The following is a 16,894-nucleotide window of genomic DNA, read 5'->3' on the forward strand; positions in this document are numbered from 1 at the left end:
GTATGTATAAAAAAAAACTAGTTTGTTTTTTGTCCAATAAAAAATGCAAACATATACTGTATTTTTAAAGATTTTCTTTTGTTAAAAAAAAAAACAATAAAATAACATTAAAATTAAAAAAAACTGTATATAACTTTTTCTCAATGTCATCTGATAAAAAGAAAATTTTCAACATTTTTTCAAAAAAAGATTCAAATGGTGATTTCTCCAACTATTTTTATTTTTCCACTTTTTTGAATCCTGCATTAACACTACTGTCCAAAAAAAAGCGTGTTATCTCCAAAACATTCTTCCTAATAATTTATTTTGTAGAGTAAATACTTTTTCTTTTTACCATTAATTAATACAAATACTTGTTTTAAAGATCAAAATAATTTGTAAAATGAAATAAAAATTAAATGCATAAAAAGCAAGTACATTGACATTTTTGTTAAAGATTTTAAATTTTTTTGGTAAATTTATCTGACCAATAAGATTAAAATCAGTGTTACCTCCTACTCTTTGTAATTCATGTTTGTTATTCTCTTAGTAGAGAGGATAACATGCTTGATTTTTGGGTCATATTTTTTACCAAAGGTGGTTTCAGTTTCATGCATGCAAGATTTTCATGTACATTTTCCCTAAAGATTTTATTTGAATTCTTTGACTTATGATTATATTTTTTATTTTATATTTTTATAGTTGTTTGATTTGAAGCATACCCATTAATCTTGGTTGTTTAAATTGACAGATTGCACACCGATGAGGTAGTTAGGTCAAAATATGTTGTCATTATGTACATTTTCTCCTAATTATGACGCACTCAATCTTTGACTGACAAAACACAAACAAATTACAGGACCAAATATATAAAATATGACTTGTAGTGCATAAAACATAATAAGTTAATATTTTATGAGTGGAACATAGAATGTAGCTGTCTTGGTGATGTTGTTAGAGTACACCGACAATCCAGACGTTGCATTTTGCAGTTTTTTGCATTAGTACTCCGGGAAAGGCATTGAATTACAATTCCATGCTTCTTGAAATCTTAGTCGGCCTGAAATGAGCCGTCAATCACTGACCATCCAGCGTCAGTGCCACTTAGCACCCCAAATTCAAGCCTGTCGCTGTGAAAGCGTATGCATCACGCAGAGAAAATAAATATCCCGCCGTCCCATCTTTCCCGCTGTGATGTAACACAATTATATCTGGGACTTTTCTTTTTAGGCGAGTATTGTTTTCTTTTTTCTTTGTTTGTTTATACAGTTGGCTGCCTGAAATACTCCATTCTTAGCACAGTTAAAGCAGTACATCACATCATGGGCGAGAAATGGGAAAATCGAGGCACGTCCTATTATAATCTGGGATACAGTAATTAAAACAACCCGATTAGAGTGCTATGTAGGAATGTACTTACAGTGTGTGTGTGTGTGTGTGTGCTCGTCACATTTTTCCTGCCTCCTTAATAGGCTCTCTCTCTTAGATATTCGCTACAGAACAGCTCTCATGCAATATTAATATCCCACCAAAATATGGAATATGGTGCCCCAACTGTCTCTCTCTCTCTCTCTCTCTCGACATAATTGACTATGCAAGACTGCAAATCATCTTGGAATGAAAGAGCGAGAAAGTGGCATATGTAGGATCCAATGCGAGAAAAGCAATCCTTAGATGATCCCGTCATGTTATCGCTGCAGCACATTGTGAACTTTCACCCCCACATATCAAATGTGTGTAAAGCCCAAACAACAACAACAACCACATATAAAACCCACAGTATATAAACCCTTGCAAGAAGAAGTTGTATTTCACATCATAAAACTACAAAAACAAACTACCACTTGCCAAGCTTTGGTTTTCATCAATTTTAAGTAATGCAATTAAGTACATGTTTACATTCAGTAAGTGGAGCGGGACACTTAAAGGTTCTGTTTTTGTAACCTGCAGTGTGAACACTACATTTCCACGGGAAAATTTGCAAAACATTACTTTACTGGAGATTATACCTTGTTGGACGCCCCCGTCTCACTGGCCACCCAAGCCGTCTTTTTAATCTTCCAAATGTATCTCTTTTGTAATTGGAGTGAATTGTATCATAAATGAAGTGGACTGTACTGTAAACGGAGTGATTCATGATGTAATTGAAGTGAATCACATTGTAACTTGAAGTGATTCATATTGTAGCTGGAGTGAACCGTATCTTATTGTAACAAAAGTGAATTACATCGTATCGTAATAGAAGTGAATTGCACTGTTAATTAAACTGATTCATATCAAAGCTGGAGTCAACTGTATCATATTGCAACTGAAGTCAAACGTATTGTCCCGTAATTGGTGTGAGTAGAATTGCACTTAAAGGGATATCATAGCTGAAGTGAACCGTATGGTAACTTAAATTGCATCGTATTTATTGGAACTGGAGTGAATACCATTGAAGTTGATATGATTTGTATCGTAACTGAAGTGAATTGCAACGTATCGTATCGTAATTGGAGTGAATCTGCGTTGTAACTGAAGTGATTTGTATCGTAACTGGAGTGAATCGCATTACAATTATGTGACAGTTAAAATTCAATTTCCACTATTTCCAATGGTAAAAAATGCTTAAAATCAAATTGGAGGTCGACCAGCATCCCGGCAAGGATCCTGTTGGATTTTGAAGGTTTTGCTGTACTTAACACACATTTTATTCTCTAAATTATGCTCTTATTGTCTCATGAGGAAGCATCGAAGTCGTCTGCACTCTGTGGGGGAGGGTCGGTCTCGCGCACCTTGACAGGAAATGAAGACGTGTTGGGGATGGAGGTTTTCGAAACGGAGTAGGCGGCTGCGGCGGAAGCGCCAAGCCCACTTTTAACTGAACTGGTGGTGACTGGTGTTAGCGCTGGTGGCTGTGGACAGAGATTGAGATCAGGAGAACATAAAAGGGGAAGGAAGAGGGAAGACTGGGGGAGGACAGAGAGGGGGCGGAGGGTTCAGGAACCTAGTGCACCTCGTGCACCTTGACACTGGCTCTCGCTGATTTTTTTTTCTCACTTTGGGGCCTATTTGTCATGAAAATTTTGGATACAATTATTTGACTTTGAGGCATATTGAAATTGTTTGACCTTTGGGAAAACTTTGTTAATTTCGATTTTCTTTCCCAGAATATTTTTGTTGAAATTGTTCGAATTTTCCTTTTTTTTTTCCCATGAAACTTTTTGTTGAAATTATTCAACATTGACACTGTAAAATTTGCATTATAAAGTAATTGTATGAATTGTGGCCAGAAACATCAGGGAGGCTTTAAAACAAGAGCACCTATTCCATCTTCTTCTGGCAACTCCAAATTTGCATCTGTCCGTTTTTAGGATTTGAACATGCTTCATGATCAATTTGTGCACTTAAGATTTACATGCAGACTTTGAGGATTTGAGAATCAGGTGCGAACGGGTATATATATCTTTACGACATCACACATGTCTTCGACACGGAACTCATCGCCGTGATTTGTGAGCATCTCTCGGTCTGAACGACATTAACAGCGTTCGCTTTAGATATGGAGCAGGTGGCTTTCTTAGAAATGCTTTGTTAGCACTCTCTCTTTCTCGCTTCATAAATAATGTAGGGCATGAAACATCAATACGATTTCTGTTGTAATTAAAAAAAAAAAAAAAAAAAGAAAGGTGGGCACTAACAATCTACATTCATGCACTCACAGCAACCCCACGTTCCCCGAAGCAGCCGGCAGATAATTCAAAAAGCGTTTGCAACGAGTGCAACGCGAGATGAAATTAAATTGTCTCTTTTTGCTCTATTGTTCCTCCCATTGTCTCTCCTTTGTCACATAAAAGCAAGGCAAGCTAGATTGTAATTATGATTTGCATGCAATACTAAAAGATGTCCTAAAGAGAGTGGTGGTGTTTAGAGCGGAAAATAGTGTTGCAGCACTTTGTCAAAGTCAAAGTATTTGCAAGTGCAGCATGGCTAAAAACTTCAATGAGTTGCAGTACAATCGGTTTTGGGAAAACCTCAATACGCTTTGATGGCCCCAAAACAGCTGGTATAGAAAATAATAGACTACATTACCCAACCAAACCAAAAAGGAAGTCAAGCTGGCTGCTTTATCGGGAGCCTCGTGGCGGCCAATGGGAGGCTCGTCGGAGACCCGAGTATGGAGGAAGTTCACAAGGGTGAAGGTTAATGCTTTAAATTTGGCTTCAGTAGGATTTTATGTCTCAAATACATGGTTGATTGACGTTGGTAGATATTTTGCCAAAAATGAACGTTGAAATTGTTTGAATTTGAGGTCTATCCATCCATTTTCAACACCACTTATCCTGTTAGGGTCGCGGGGCGCTGGAGCCTATCCCGGCCGACTTTGGGCGAAAGGCGGGCTACACCCTGAACTGGTCGACAGTCAGTTGCAGGGCACAAATTTGAGGGCTATTTACTCCAAAATTTTGATTGAAAATGTTTTACTTTAATGCATATTTTTCCTATATTTTGGTTAGAATAATTTTATTTTTGTAGTCATATTTACCGTAGGCGGCACGGTGGACGACTGGTTAGAGCGTCAGCCTCACAGTTCTGAGTACCCGGGTTCAATCCCCGGCCCCGCCTGTGTGGAGTTTGCATGTTCTCCCCGTGCCTGTGTGGGTTTTCTCCGGGCACTCCGGTTTCCTCCCACATCCCAAAAACATGCATTCATTGGAGACTCTAAATTGCCCGTAGGTGTGAATGTGAGTGCGAATGGTTGTTTGTTTGTATGTGCCCTGCGATTGGCTGGCAACCAGTTCAGGGTGTACCCCGCCTTCTGCCCGATGACAGCCGGGATAGGCTCCAGCACGCCCGCGACCCTAGTGAGGAGAAGCGGCTCAGAAAATGGAAGGATGGATGGATATTTTCCGTAAAGATTTTGATTTAAATGGTTAAACTCTTGGAACATATTTTTCTCAAAATCTTGGAATTTTTGAAAATGTTCTCCACAATTTTCATTGAAATTGTTTGACTTCTGGAATGAACTTGAATCTATGAGGGCAAAGAAAATGTCCTAATTTAAGAATAAAATTGAAGAATCAGACACCATTTTTGGCCCGTGTTGAGGTCTCAAGTCCACATTTACACAAATAGACTACACACTCTGTGTAACCTGGTATTATTATTGCAAAAAAAATGCAGCATTTCCAGCAGAACACACAGCAAGACTTACCCCAGAAGATGACAGTCTCTTGCCGTCGGGGTTGGGGCGCATGGGCAGAGAACTGTAGAGCCTCACGCCTCGATCTGCACTGGCGTATCTGCTCTGAGAAACAAAAACAACAGGTAAAAATTTTACGTATCATTGCTTTCATCAGCTAAGAATGGAGATTTGACAACAGTTGCTAGCATCTCTTGCAATGTTAGGATGCTACCTTTTAAAGTAGAAACTGGAAGGCTACATCAATATTATTTGGCTCATAATACCTTGGATAAAAATGAAGTGCAGGTAATACTGCACTTCATTTTTTTTTCGGGAACTCTGTATTGCCTGTTGCATTTTTGAGTGCTCTTTCTGGAGTTGAAGAGCACGCTATAACTGGGTTCAAATAAACGATGACATCGCCACGAATTTACGTCGAAACGAAGCATCCCCGTGAAACCGAATAAAATTCCATTGGTATTCGGCTTGTTTATTTCACTTGAGGTGTTTTAATGGGGCATTTTCATTCGGTTTGGGCTTCTAAACTGATTATAGTCGGAATAGGCTCCATATAAACAAGGCTAGTCTTGCAGTGCTTTATCCTTTATTTCAGACCCAAGGCGATCCATATCACAGAGTAAAGAAACACTATTTAATAGAGAAACAAGAAAGGATTTTATAATAAATACAACATTAATTATACTAACAACAATACTGATTTAAAAGCACAAAAAAAAAATAATAATGAAAAATAATAAGGGCGGGCCTTATTTTTCATGATTTCAGAGGCATTAAAAACAACATTATCGTTTATTGTGATAGTTTTTGGGAAAATATATCGCCTTAAAATTGTTTTTATCGTGGCAGGCCTAATGGTGACTTTAAACGCAATTTTATACATTCATTTAAAATGAGCTGCAGCCTGCACTCGCACAGAAGCAGCTTGCTTGTTCTTGATTAATGCAATCATAAACCTATTGTTATGTGGATCGTGAACACTTCCACTTATACTTACACAACAAAAACATACAGTAGGTTTAACAAAAAAATAAATAAATGGTGACGCACACACACACATATATATATATATATATATATATATACCTGCATTCAGATTGCTTTTCAGTGAGAATACAGTCCACACACGAGCATAAGCAGCCTCACTTGTTGTGTATATTATATGTGCTATAAACAGATTGTGTTTATGGGCCTGCTGTGAATGGACAGTGATTACCATGCAATTACCGTGGAGCAAAACCCACAAGCAATGTATGCCAAAGCTTATTTCCCATACCATGCATGAGAGATAATGGTCCAGGGGATAAAAGCAACAGCATGCTATATAACCTATTAAAATTGATGGAATAATGTGCATATTAACAGAATGCTGAGCTAATGGAGCTGAGCCATCACATACTATATATTAAAGTGGAGTTACTACAATGGAAGGTTATGATTTCCATGCAGTTTGGCGTTCCACGTTACTGATGGCTAGCGTGCAGGCTAACTGTCAACACTCACCCCTTCGCTGCCGAAAAAGGATCTGCTTGGGCAATGTTGCCTTAATCTTGAATTTTCAAATTCAAATCAAATTTCTGATTTTATTTTACATTATTCAAAACATGTTTTTTTTTTTTCTCCTTCTTTGATTTGCTTTGTTTCTCCCGATACCAAACAAGCTTTGAAACCACTGGCATCCATTCAGCCATCCATTTTCTATATCACTTGTCCTCATTAGGGTCGCGGGTGCAGCCAGAATTTACACCATATGATATTATCAATAATAGAATAGAATAAGTGCAAAGAAATATTTTTGTAACAGTTTCTTACACAATTCTGGGTATAACACATGACGTGAAATGATTTCTTCTCACTGTAATGCTGCAGACAAAAATAATATCGCGAAAGCATTTAGTAAGCAGTGCAACACTTTTACTATTCCAACAAGGGCTTTGCGTCGCACTGTAAAGCCGTGAGGCACAGCTGCGGGGATATAGTTACCTGTAATGTTAGCCGTTTCACGTTATAGTACGCGCGGTGCAGATGTGGCACACTTAATGCAACACATGTGTTTTCTTTAGGCAACATTCTTCCCAGCTTAGCTAAAAGAAAAATTAAAAAAACTCGCACACATCACACCGCACTGATGAGAGGAATGTGCTGCCCCAGACGGGGGGAAATCCCATCACTCAGCTATTGTGTACATGCTGTGTGTATACATTATGGAAGCCGCTCTGTATGTACAGTATGCACTCAGCAATGCATGACCAATGACATTAGCGCAGGAGGAGAAAACACTGCTAAGGTTTAAGAAAATGAGTCACATTTACACGGTTTGGTTGCAAAATGTAACATCAGTCGTTAATTAAATATGAAGAAATTTGCTTGCAATGCGTAAACGTTTTATATGATTATTCTATTGATGATTAATAATTTTATTTTATAGATAAGTAAGATGTATCTATTGTTTAGATATTTACTTTTTTGCTTTATTAAATTGTTATTTTGGGTGTTTTATATGAATGCCTATAATCGTTTAAATGTATTTTAACTGAAATATTTTTATATGTACTTTAACGCGCTTTTTTCTGCATGTACATATGGTAAAATAATCATTTAACAAATGAAAACGTATTAGAGACAAATACAACAAGCATATTTGTCCTGGAAAATACTGTGAGTTTTAATTTTGCAGATTGTACCAGGTCTCTATTAGATATCAAGTACTTACTATCGTAAGGCTAGTGTGAAACACAGTTCCATCTAAACTTAAAGTATGTACAGTATATACAACAAGCACTTACTGTATGCAGTCTACTAATACACTTACTATGTCGAGTGGTGTCAGGACTTACTGTAAATGTAACCAGATGTTATGATGTCATGTGAGAAAATGCATGACAAATAGAGAATGTTGTGCAGTTGCTATAGAATACATTGAGAGCCAAAGGTTCCCATCATACATCTAATGAAGGCATATAGGACGGTGGCTATGGACACAATTGTGTTGCAATATTAACAGGACGTCAACGTGAAAAAATGTCCTTCTTCCTCCTAATTGCCAACTTTATTTCAAGTGGACTAACCGAGACATGGCTGAATGCAGATGTCCGCTTGCATTGGCTCAAGTGATGCAGTGACCCATCAGATCCTGCAGATGGCGCTATGAAACAATGGAGGCTAAAACGATCATTGCGATGTGTGGGCACCCAGAATACCGGGGCCGTACGAAAATACAGCCGGCCTGGAGAATGGCAAGCGAGGAAATTTGGGTATCTGGTAAGTACTACTTGTTTACAGCTGTCGGTTGTAGAAGCGAATGCACATTCAGTGAGTACACTACTCATACGCCATATTCAAATTAAGAAGAACAGCCATGCAGTCAGTGCAAAGCTTATTGACATATCGAATATTAATGAGAAATCCGTCCATCTCATCTGCCAGGCGAAAAAGACTGAAAATGGATAGCTGGATAGTCCGATTGCATTGGGGCAGTGACCCACCAGATCAAGTAGATAACGCTGCTGTGAAATAAATTTGCTGTGTGTGGCAGTTGGCACTATCGCCATCTACAGGACTGGAGCGGAATATCATAATCCGTCAGTTAGTTTGCATGGAGCAAAGTGGGTTAGTGACCCATCCGATCCTGAGAAAAATGTTTTTAAAAAAAAGCTTGCTGTGTGTGGCAGGTGAAATCCCGCTTTATAATGTGCTTCACCGCCACCTGCAGGACAGGACCGGAACGGCACGATTTTTCCAACAAATGGACACGTTTAGGACTTGGCGAAGGTTGGCGCTCAAGTGAATGACATTCTACTTATTGCCCGAGTCTCTCCCACACGGTCTAAAGAAAAGAAGATGGACTTTTCATTTTCACTCATCTGTGGCATTGAAAACCACTCGTCTGTTTTTCATAAGGCGGTTTTCCGACAACGAACCAGCATGATGTTACAACAACGCAACAACCGCCCAGCTGGGCCAAACCAAACCTCGGCCGCTGGCTGGCGGCGTGCAGATATACAACAGATGGTTGCTAGGAGATTTAGATGTTTCTTCTTTTTAACTACCTGCAGCATCTGGATGGAATGAATCTTGGAGAAAATGACTTGAATAGGAAATTGTGTGACTGTAATGTTATCTTGTTTCCTTGAACACATCGCACACCATCTGCATTGCGTCTTTTGTCTCTTTAGCACGATGGAAAGTGATGATGGGGCGAAATGACATTCTGAAAGCATTAGCTTAGCATCTGAGCAGTAACACACCAACAAATAACAAATAAACCCTAATCACAAATTGCAACAACTCTTCATGTGTGATTATTTGAGGCACTTTCATATGCATATTTATAAGTAAAGCTATTAATTCCGACTAAGAAATGTTTTTGTTTTTAATGTACTTTCAATCCACGCTTGATACACATTTCAACTTCAGAAACTTTACCCTGGAACTAGGAACACACACCATTGTGTTTTTGGACCGTGGTAACTGTTGTCTAAATTTGGTTCTGGGGTAAAAATTATTGGGGGCCTGAAGAAGACCCTACTTGGGTGGGGTAGTGCCTTTGGGAAAGGGTTGCATTTATTTTCCTAATTACAAGCCAGTGTAGCACACATTTTGATTGATTGTTTTTTAATAACAATTTCTATGTAAGCTGACGTTAACACTTGCCCTACATTGCAGTGGTAATTAAAATTGCATATAAAAAGAGACGTAGAGAAGCAGTGGGGCAAGCAGACTGCGTGATCGAGGTGAAGATAACAAGCAGGAAGAAGAGAAGACGAGGAGGAGGAAGAGTCGATGTGCTGACGATAGCCGCTTGGTTTGGTTTCACAGAGCATTGTTACGCCGCTTTGAATTAAAGAGTCCAATTGTGAGATTTGACTGCGGTCGCTGATCTCAGCTGAATCCTCACTGCTCTATCTGTGTGTATGCGTTCCATAGCATTCGTATGTCTACATATGCTCTTATACAGTAGGTTTGTGCAGAGGTGAAACCCCCCCCAAAAATCAGACATACATACTTATACATACATACATACATACCTCTGACTTCTGCGTTAACCATCCATGAACAGGATGTGAGACGCATCTTCAAACAACAAAAGATTAACAAAGCGGCAGGCCCCTTGTGTCCCCATCCTGCCTCAAAGTCTGCGCGGACCAGCTCGCTCCAGTCTTCACTCAGATCTTCAATAGAGCTCTGGAAATGTGCGAAGTTCCATCCTGTTTCAAACGCTCCACCATCATTCCAGTCCCCAAGAAACCTGCAATCTCGGGTCTGAATGACTACAGGCCTGTCGCTTTGACATCTGTGGTCATGAAGTCCTTTGAACGTCTCGTGCTGGACCACCTCAAGAGTGTCACAGGTCCCCTGCTGGACCCCCTGCAGTTTGCCTACCAAGCGAACAGGTCTGCGGAGGATGCAGTCACCATGGGACTGCACTTCATCCTAGAACACCTCGACAGTGCAGGGACCTACGCGAGGATCCTGTTCGTGGACCTCAGCTCAACTCCTTTTCTCCAAGCTTCTCCAGCTCAGCGCCTCACCTGCCATCTGCCAGTGGATTTACAGCTTTCTGACGGGCAGGGCACAGCAGGTCAGGCTGGGGGAGGCCACCTCATCCACACGCAGCATCAGCACTGGGGCGCCCCAAGGTTGTGTCCTCTCTCCGCTGCTCTTCTCTCTTTACACGAACGACTGCACTCAGCGAACCCGACTGTCAAACTCCTGAAGTTTGCAGATGACACCACTGTCATCGGCCTCATCAAGGACGGTGACGAGTCTGCATATCGACAGGAAACGGAGCGGCCGACACAACCTGGAGCTGAACACGCTCTAGACTGTTGAGATGATCGTGGACTTCAGGAAGCATCCTACGCCACAGCTGCCCCTCACGTTGTCCAGCTGCCTTGTGTCAACTGTCGAGACCTTCGAGTTCCTGGGAATTACAATCTCTCAGGACCTGAAGTGGGCGACCAACATCAACTCCGTCCTCAAAAAGGCCCAGCAGAGGATGTACTTCCTGGGGCTTCTGAGAAAGCACGGCCTGCCACCGGAGCTGCTGAGACAGTTCTACACAGCGGTCATCGAATCAGTCCTGTGTTCTTCCATCACAGTCTGGTTTGGTGCTGCTACAAAAAAGGACAAACTCCGACTGCAATGGACAATCAAAACTGCTGAAAGGATTGTCGGTACCCCCCTACCCACCATTGAGGACTTGCACGCTGCCAGAACTAAGACAAGGGCGTGCAAAATTCTCTCGGACCCTCCGCACCCCGGTCACCAGCTCTTCCAGCTCCTTCCCTCAGGTAGGCGCTACCGATCAATGCAAACTAGAACTAGTAGACATTCCAACAGCTTCTTCCCTCTTGCGATCAACTTCTTAAACACCTAACCTATAATTCCATTACAACAAGATGATAATTTTTTGACTTGAGTTCGTTGTCACATTTCTGTGGGGCCAATTATGTATTACTCGTGCACTCACTGTAGTTGTCTCGCCATGCTGCACTATTTGCATATACTGGCCACTCATGCCAGAGTAGCATCTGCTCCATTTGCACACTGATTGAGGAGTATCTGTAACATTTGCAAAACCAACATTGTCCCAGATGATCGCACTACTCGTCACTTTAAACCGCATACACTCCTTGAAGTCTCAGCGCCCTTTGCACAATGGTCATTGCACCGGACTATTGCAATATTAGTCATTCGAACTGCTCTAAGTGCTAGAGGACTCTGTATCTTTTTGCACAATTGTTTTTTGTCAATGTCTTTATGTCTCCAAAGTGTTCTGTAAATTGACTGTCTGTTGTACTAGAGCGGCTCCAACTACCGGAGACAAATTCATTGTGTGTTTTGGACATACTTGGCAAATAAAGATGATTCTGGTTAAAGAAAAAAAGAATATATGCAAGAAAGTTCATGAAAGTTACAAATGTTAGTGTTGAAAAGCTTTGTTTTTGGGGTTGGTTTTTGCAGTGGTGCAGAAACTGCATCGTAGTGGGAGCTCGTTCTAATAATTTGTTTTCTTACTCTGTGGTGCATAAAATTACATTTATTCTTCTTTTTACCTAAAAAATATACAATCTGAAAATGTACAACTTTATTCCCGTAATATTGCTACTTAATATTGAAGAAACTTTTTTTTTTACCTCATACTACGACTTTAACCTCAAAATGACGTTTTTTCTTGAAAATAAGACTATTTCTGTAATATTACGACTTTAATCTTGATAATACCATTTCCATCCAAATTTTTTAATTTATCTCGAAAATATCTATTTTTTTCTCAAAATATATAACTTCCCTCTGGTATTATTCTTACTTTAATCCAAAAAAATATACAGTACGACTATTTATATGGAAAATAAAAAAAATACATACAAATTCTCAATAATATATGACTTGAGTCTTGTTATATTACAACTTTAATTTAAAAAATAAACAACTTCTTATCTCAAAACTATACTTCTTTTCTAAAGTATTCAACTTGAACCTCAGTGTCTTTTTTTTTTTTTTTTTTTTCTCGGTGTGGCCCTAATACTCCTTTGTAGTCAAGAATTCAGTCCATGGTATGAATTTGATTGTTGATTTGTCACCTCTTGAAGCAATCGAGGAAACATTGAGTTGTTGATTTAGTCTTCAGTCTCAATCAGTTTGCAGTCTTAGCAGCTACAACGGGACATCCACTTCTGGCAGCAAAACAGCTTAGCTAAGATATCAACTAATCTGCAACGGTTCACAGATGATTTCGCTTTGTCAGAGCAAGATAGCTGTTGGTTTTGTGTGAAATCTGACACAAGATAACTGAAATAGCTATTTCCTAAAGGAGGACTTCGGCCTTTCGTCTATCCATTTACTGTACACACCCCCCACTCTCTCTCTCGCTCTCTCTCTCTCTCTCTGTTCTCACGTTTCTCCCCATCTTGAGTGCCTCGCCCTAATTAGAATCACCCTCCTCCTCCTACGACCAACTGAAATTGAATGGCCTATCATTTGCATAATGATACCTCAATGGGCCGGCCAATGATGAAATGTAGCAATCACTTAAGAGAGTGACCAAGGGCTGGGTAGGCGGTGAGTGGTCATTGGTGGGGATAAGAGAGAAAAAGAAAATGGTGAGGGAGTGAGCAATAAATGGTATCACACGGCAACATTGTTTTCTTCTTCTTTTTTTGTCGAACGCAACAAAATAGCCACTTAGATGGGGTCCCCAAACTGGACACAGCAATGAAATCTATGGAACACTATTAACTCAACTCGCTTCCCACTTCCTCTCACTACAAAAACTAGGCTCCAAGCTGTTGTTGACATTTATTGTCACACTAAACATACAACAAAGAGTTATATATTGCATATTTAAAACAACCACATAGCTTTACCTAACGACAGTCGCTTTAGCTTAATGCTAACAAACAATGCAAAACGCAATAGATAGGCTAATGAGTAGCATTGGTGTCAGGGAGTTATCACCCTTTAAGCGATTGATATTTGAACACAAACTGTGAAGCAACGCATGTAGATGGGCAGTATAGCAATACTCAGAGGTATATATTCTGTATCCTTTGGGAAAAAAAGACTCATTCTTGCAGCTTATACTGCCCCCAGGTGGCCTAGGCGAGTGTACCAGAAGTAGCAGCTCAATAGCCATTAGCAATGTCCTTTGAAGTGAAGCAATAAATGGGGCAAAAACTGTCTAATTCTTAACATTATATTTAATTTTGTCATTACTGAATGTTTTTATAAAGTACAATATTATAGAGTACTATTTTTCTAATGCAAAACACATTAGAAAAAACTTTTAGGGGGGAGGCTGGAAAGGAAGTGCTTTAAGTTACAAGCGTGGACCCTTGAATAGCTTGTGTACAAATAGCTGGGTGTGAAATTAAACAACAAAGTACATCTTTTGTTATCAGGCTATTTCTGGAAATGTGTCTGTGAGTGAACCGTTCTACACTTTGACCCCACTGTGACGTAATAGTGGGGCTTATTTACGTAATAACTGCACACTACACCAAGTTTCTGCGCCCATGACATGATAAGCTAGGCTGGGTGAACATCCAGAGCCATTTTCAAGGACAACTGTCTGAATCACTCTCACGCAAAGGCCCGAGGGGTGTGTTAGGGTTAGTATATGGGGTGGGGTGTCTCAAACTGGTTAATTAATAGGATGTGTAAACTGCCTTATAATTTTTTTTTATCTTTTGTCAAAAGCATGTCACGGACATGATATCAAGAAACCAGAGAAGTGTTTTAAATGATTTAAAAACATCTTTGGTCCATCTTTATATATTTTTGTATTGGGACAGGAAAAAGTTTCCTTCGAACATCAATGCCACTGGTGGCCTTCCACTGTTAATTATTTTTAGTGTGTGGAATTGACGTGCCACTTCAGCACGTTGGTTGACAGTGAACGTTTTGTCAGTTCCAAGACTTCCTATGAACCCAGTGACTCACCTTACGCTTGAAACTGATCTCATGCTTCTCTTCAAAAAGGTCTAAAACTGTTTCAAGTTGTCCTCATTCAGACCGCAAAGTGTGGCAGGCAGCGACAGTTTGTCCGATTTGACTGATCGGAAGCAAGGAGAGTGTGCTTATGGTTACGAATAGAGTGATGACTAGAACCATGTGCCATAATCTTTATATATATATATATTTTTTGTCTAAAACACTTTTTATTAGCAGCTTTTTTACTCACTTAAGTTCAGAGTACCCGGAGAAACCCAACGGAAGCATGGGGAGACCAGACAAAATCCTCACAGGAATGCTTGAGCCATGATTGAAACCCAGGATCTCTCAACTGAGGGAAGACATGCTAATCGCTATACTTCATGATGGGTGCCTTAAAGTACCTAAAACCAACTTGCTGCTGAAGGTCCTTGGGATCTAGTTACTGCACCCGAAAAAAACACATCAAACGTACTTCTCGCAGCACTCAAATCAGTGTATCGAATCCCTCAATCTGGTCTTCCTCTGTCAATGTCTACACGCATGACGAGCGATCACATGTGGCATGTTGCAGTCAGCCGGGCCAGACAAGAGGGAGTTAAGTCCCTTATCTCTGCTCCCCAGAAGAAATTCCGACTTGAGGCCTCGCTTTGCTGGTTTCCTGCCTTCTTGCCCAATGCCCTATTTATACTCATCGGGGCTCGAGAATACCACGGGCAGCTTTTTCCCTTGTCACCAACATATTTCCTGCCATTCTACCGCTGACATTTCTCCCCTGGCTCAGGTCGGTCCCCCTCTTTGCAGGTCATAACCTTTCCATAGGAGGGCGAGGGGGGTGTACATATTCAAATGTGACCTGAGGATGGGGAGTTGCAGTCGGCCTGTCTGTCATTAAGGTTTTACCTAAATGGGTCATCCACAAAGTCAGATATAAGTCCCAGATGTCAATTTAAAAATAATAATCCTTAAGCAATCATCGTAAGGGTAAAACTTGGATTTGTCCATTTTCAATTTGAGTTAATATTTCTTCAATCATTGGCAGGATTTTAAGTAATTTAGCCCACCAATCCAATCGGGTAGATTTGGGGTTACCAACCACCCTTTTGTCTAGTATTCAGCGGAACTTCGATGGAACGGACTAATAGGAGCAGGGGATCGTCCGATATAGCCGATTGTCCGTTACATTGAAGCACTTTTTTTTTTTTGGCCACATGCACCCGTTTTACTCTACAGTACAAAATTATTGTTTCGTAGTTTTTTTTCCCATGGCCTAAAATGCACAATACAGTACAAGGGTATTATAAATAAATATAGAAAACCTTGAAAATGTTTGAAAGTTTCACATTTTATCCAAATTTACCACACCGGCGTGCTCGGTCATGGTGACATTGTTGACGTACAGTACTCATCATAGGCAAGTCGGTTTAATGAGTCGCAAGGAATTAGTGTGCTTCCTAGAACTAAATCTATTGCCCAAGGCGAACGGCTTGACAAAAAAAAAAAAAACACTGTTAGTGTACCAAAAATAGCATGTTCCAGACTTCAAAGACTTGTTTTTTATTCCTCAGAGTTAACGCTGCAGCCATGCCGCTCTCTCTCTCTGCCAGTGCTATATGTACAATAGACAATAGATAGAACCATCATCCCATAGCCGCCACATCCATTTTATCTGATCTACTTTATCTAATCCGATATCTGTTATATCGGGATCCGTTTTATCGAGGTTCCACTGTGTCAGTTTCCGATTGGGCTCATTTACTGTGTGTTCCCTATTAAGGGTTGGTAAAAATGCGAACCCTGTAATTTGCCACAAAGCGGCTGCTTCAAACTAAAATGGCAGACTTCTTGATCAGTTTCCGACTTGAGACATCCTATTATGATAGACATGCCCACCCAATTTTGTGTCGATCAGTGAAACTGGCATCGGATGTTCTTTTTTTTCTAACTTTCCAAGAGTTGCTAATGACTGAGTTTTGGGGGGTTGCCAGCAGGATACACATGAAAAAAGTGAGTGAATAGTCCAAACATTTTCTCTCTGGTCTTTCCAACGTGGATTCCTAAAACAAACCATCTGGCACGTCAATCGAGCAATACATCTCCACCCTGAAGACATAGCACCAATACTATTTTAGTGGTCACCTTCGTACAGACATCCAAATGAAGACAGGTCTGATAAGCTATCATGGCTTCACTGTATTCAAGAGTTACACATCAAGCAAGTGGTCTTCTGACATGTTTTCCATCTCACTCGAAGCGTTACATAATCGGCCTGATTGACAAGGTAAACACACTGTCGGT

At 40.1% G+C, this 16,894-nt stretch overlaps 1 protein-coding gene across 3 annotated transcripts in view; it reads right to left on the bottom strand.

Moving 5' to 3' along the window:
* tox2 (TOX high mobility group box family member 2) overlaps window positions 1–16,894 on the bottom strand; it is a 102,018-nt gene that overhangs the window by 67,664 nt on the left and 17,460 nt on the right. For 2 of the 3 annotated variants that reach the window (XM_061687851.1, XM_061687849.1), the window contains exon 2: window positions 5,174–5,266. In XM_061687851.1, the coding sequence (XP_061543835.1) occupies window positions 5,174–5,266 (93 nt within the window). The remainder of the gene's footprint in view (window positions 1–5,173; window positions 5,267–16,894) is intronic. The other variant, XM_061687850.1, reaches the window with a different exon arrangement.

The sequence above is a fragment of the Phycodurus eques genome, chromosome 10, assembly GCF_024500275.1.
Source record: "Phycodurus eques isolate BA_2022a chromosome 10, UOR_Pequ_1.1, whole genome shotgun sequence".
Taxonomy (NCBI): domain Eukaryota; kingdom Metazoa; phylum Chordata; class Actinopteri; order Syngnathiformes; family Syngnathidae; genus Phycodurus; species Phycodurus eques.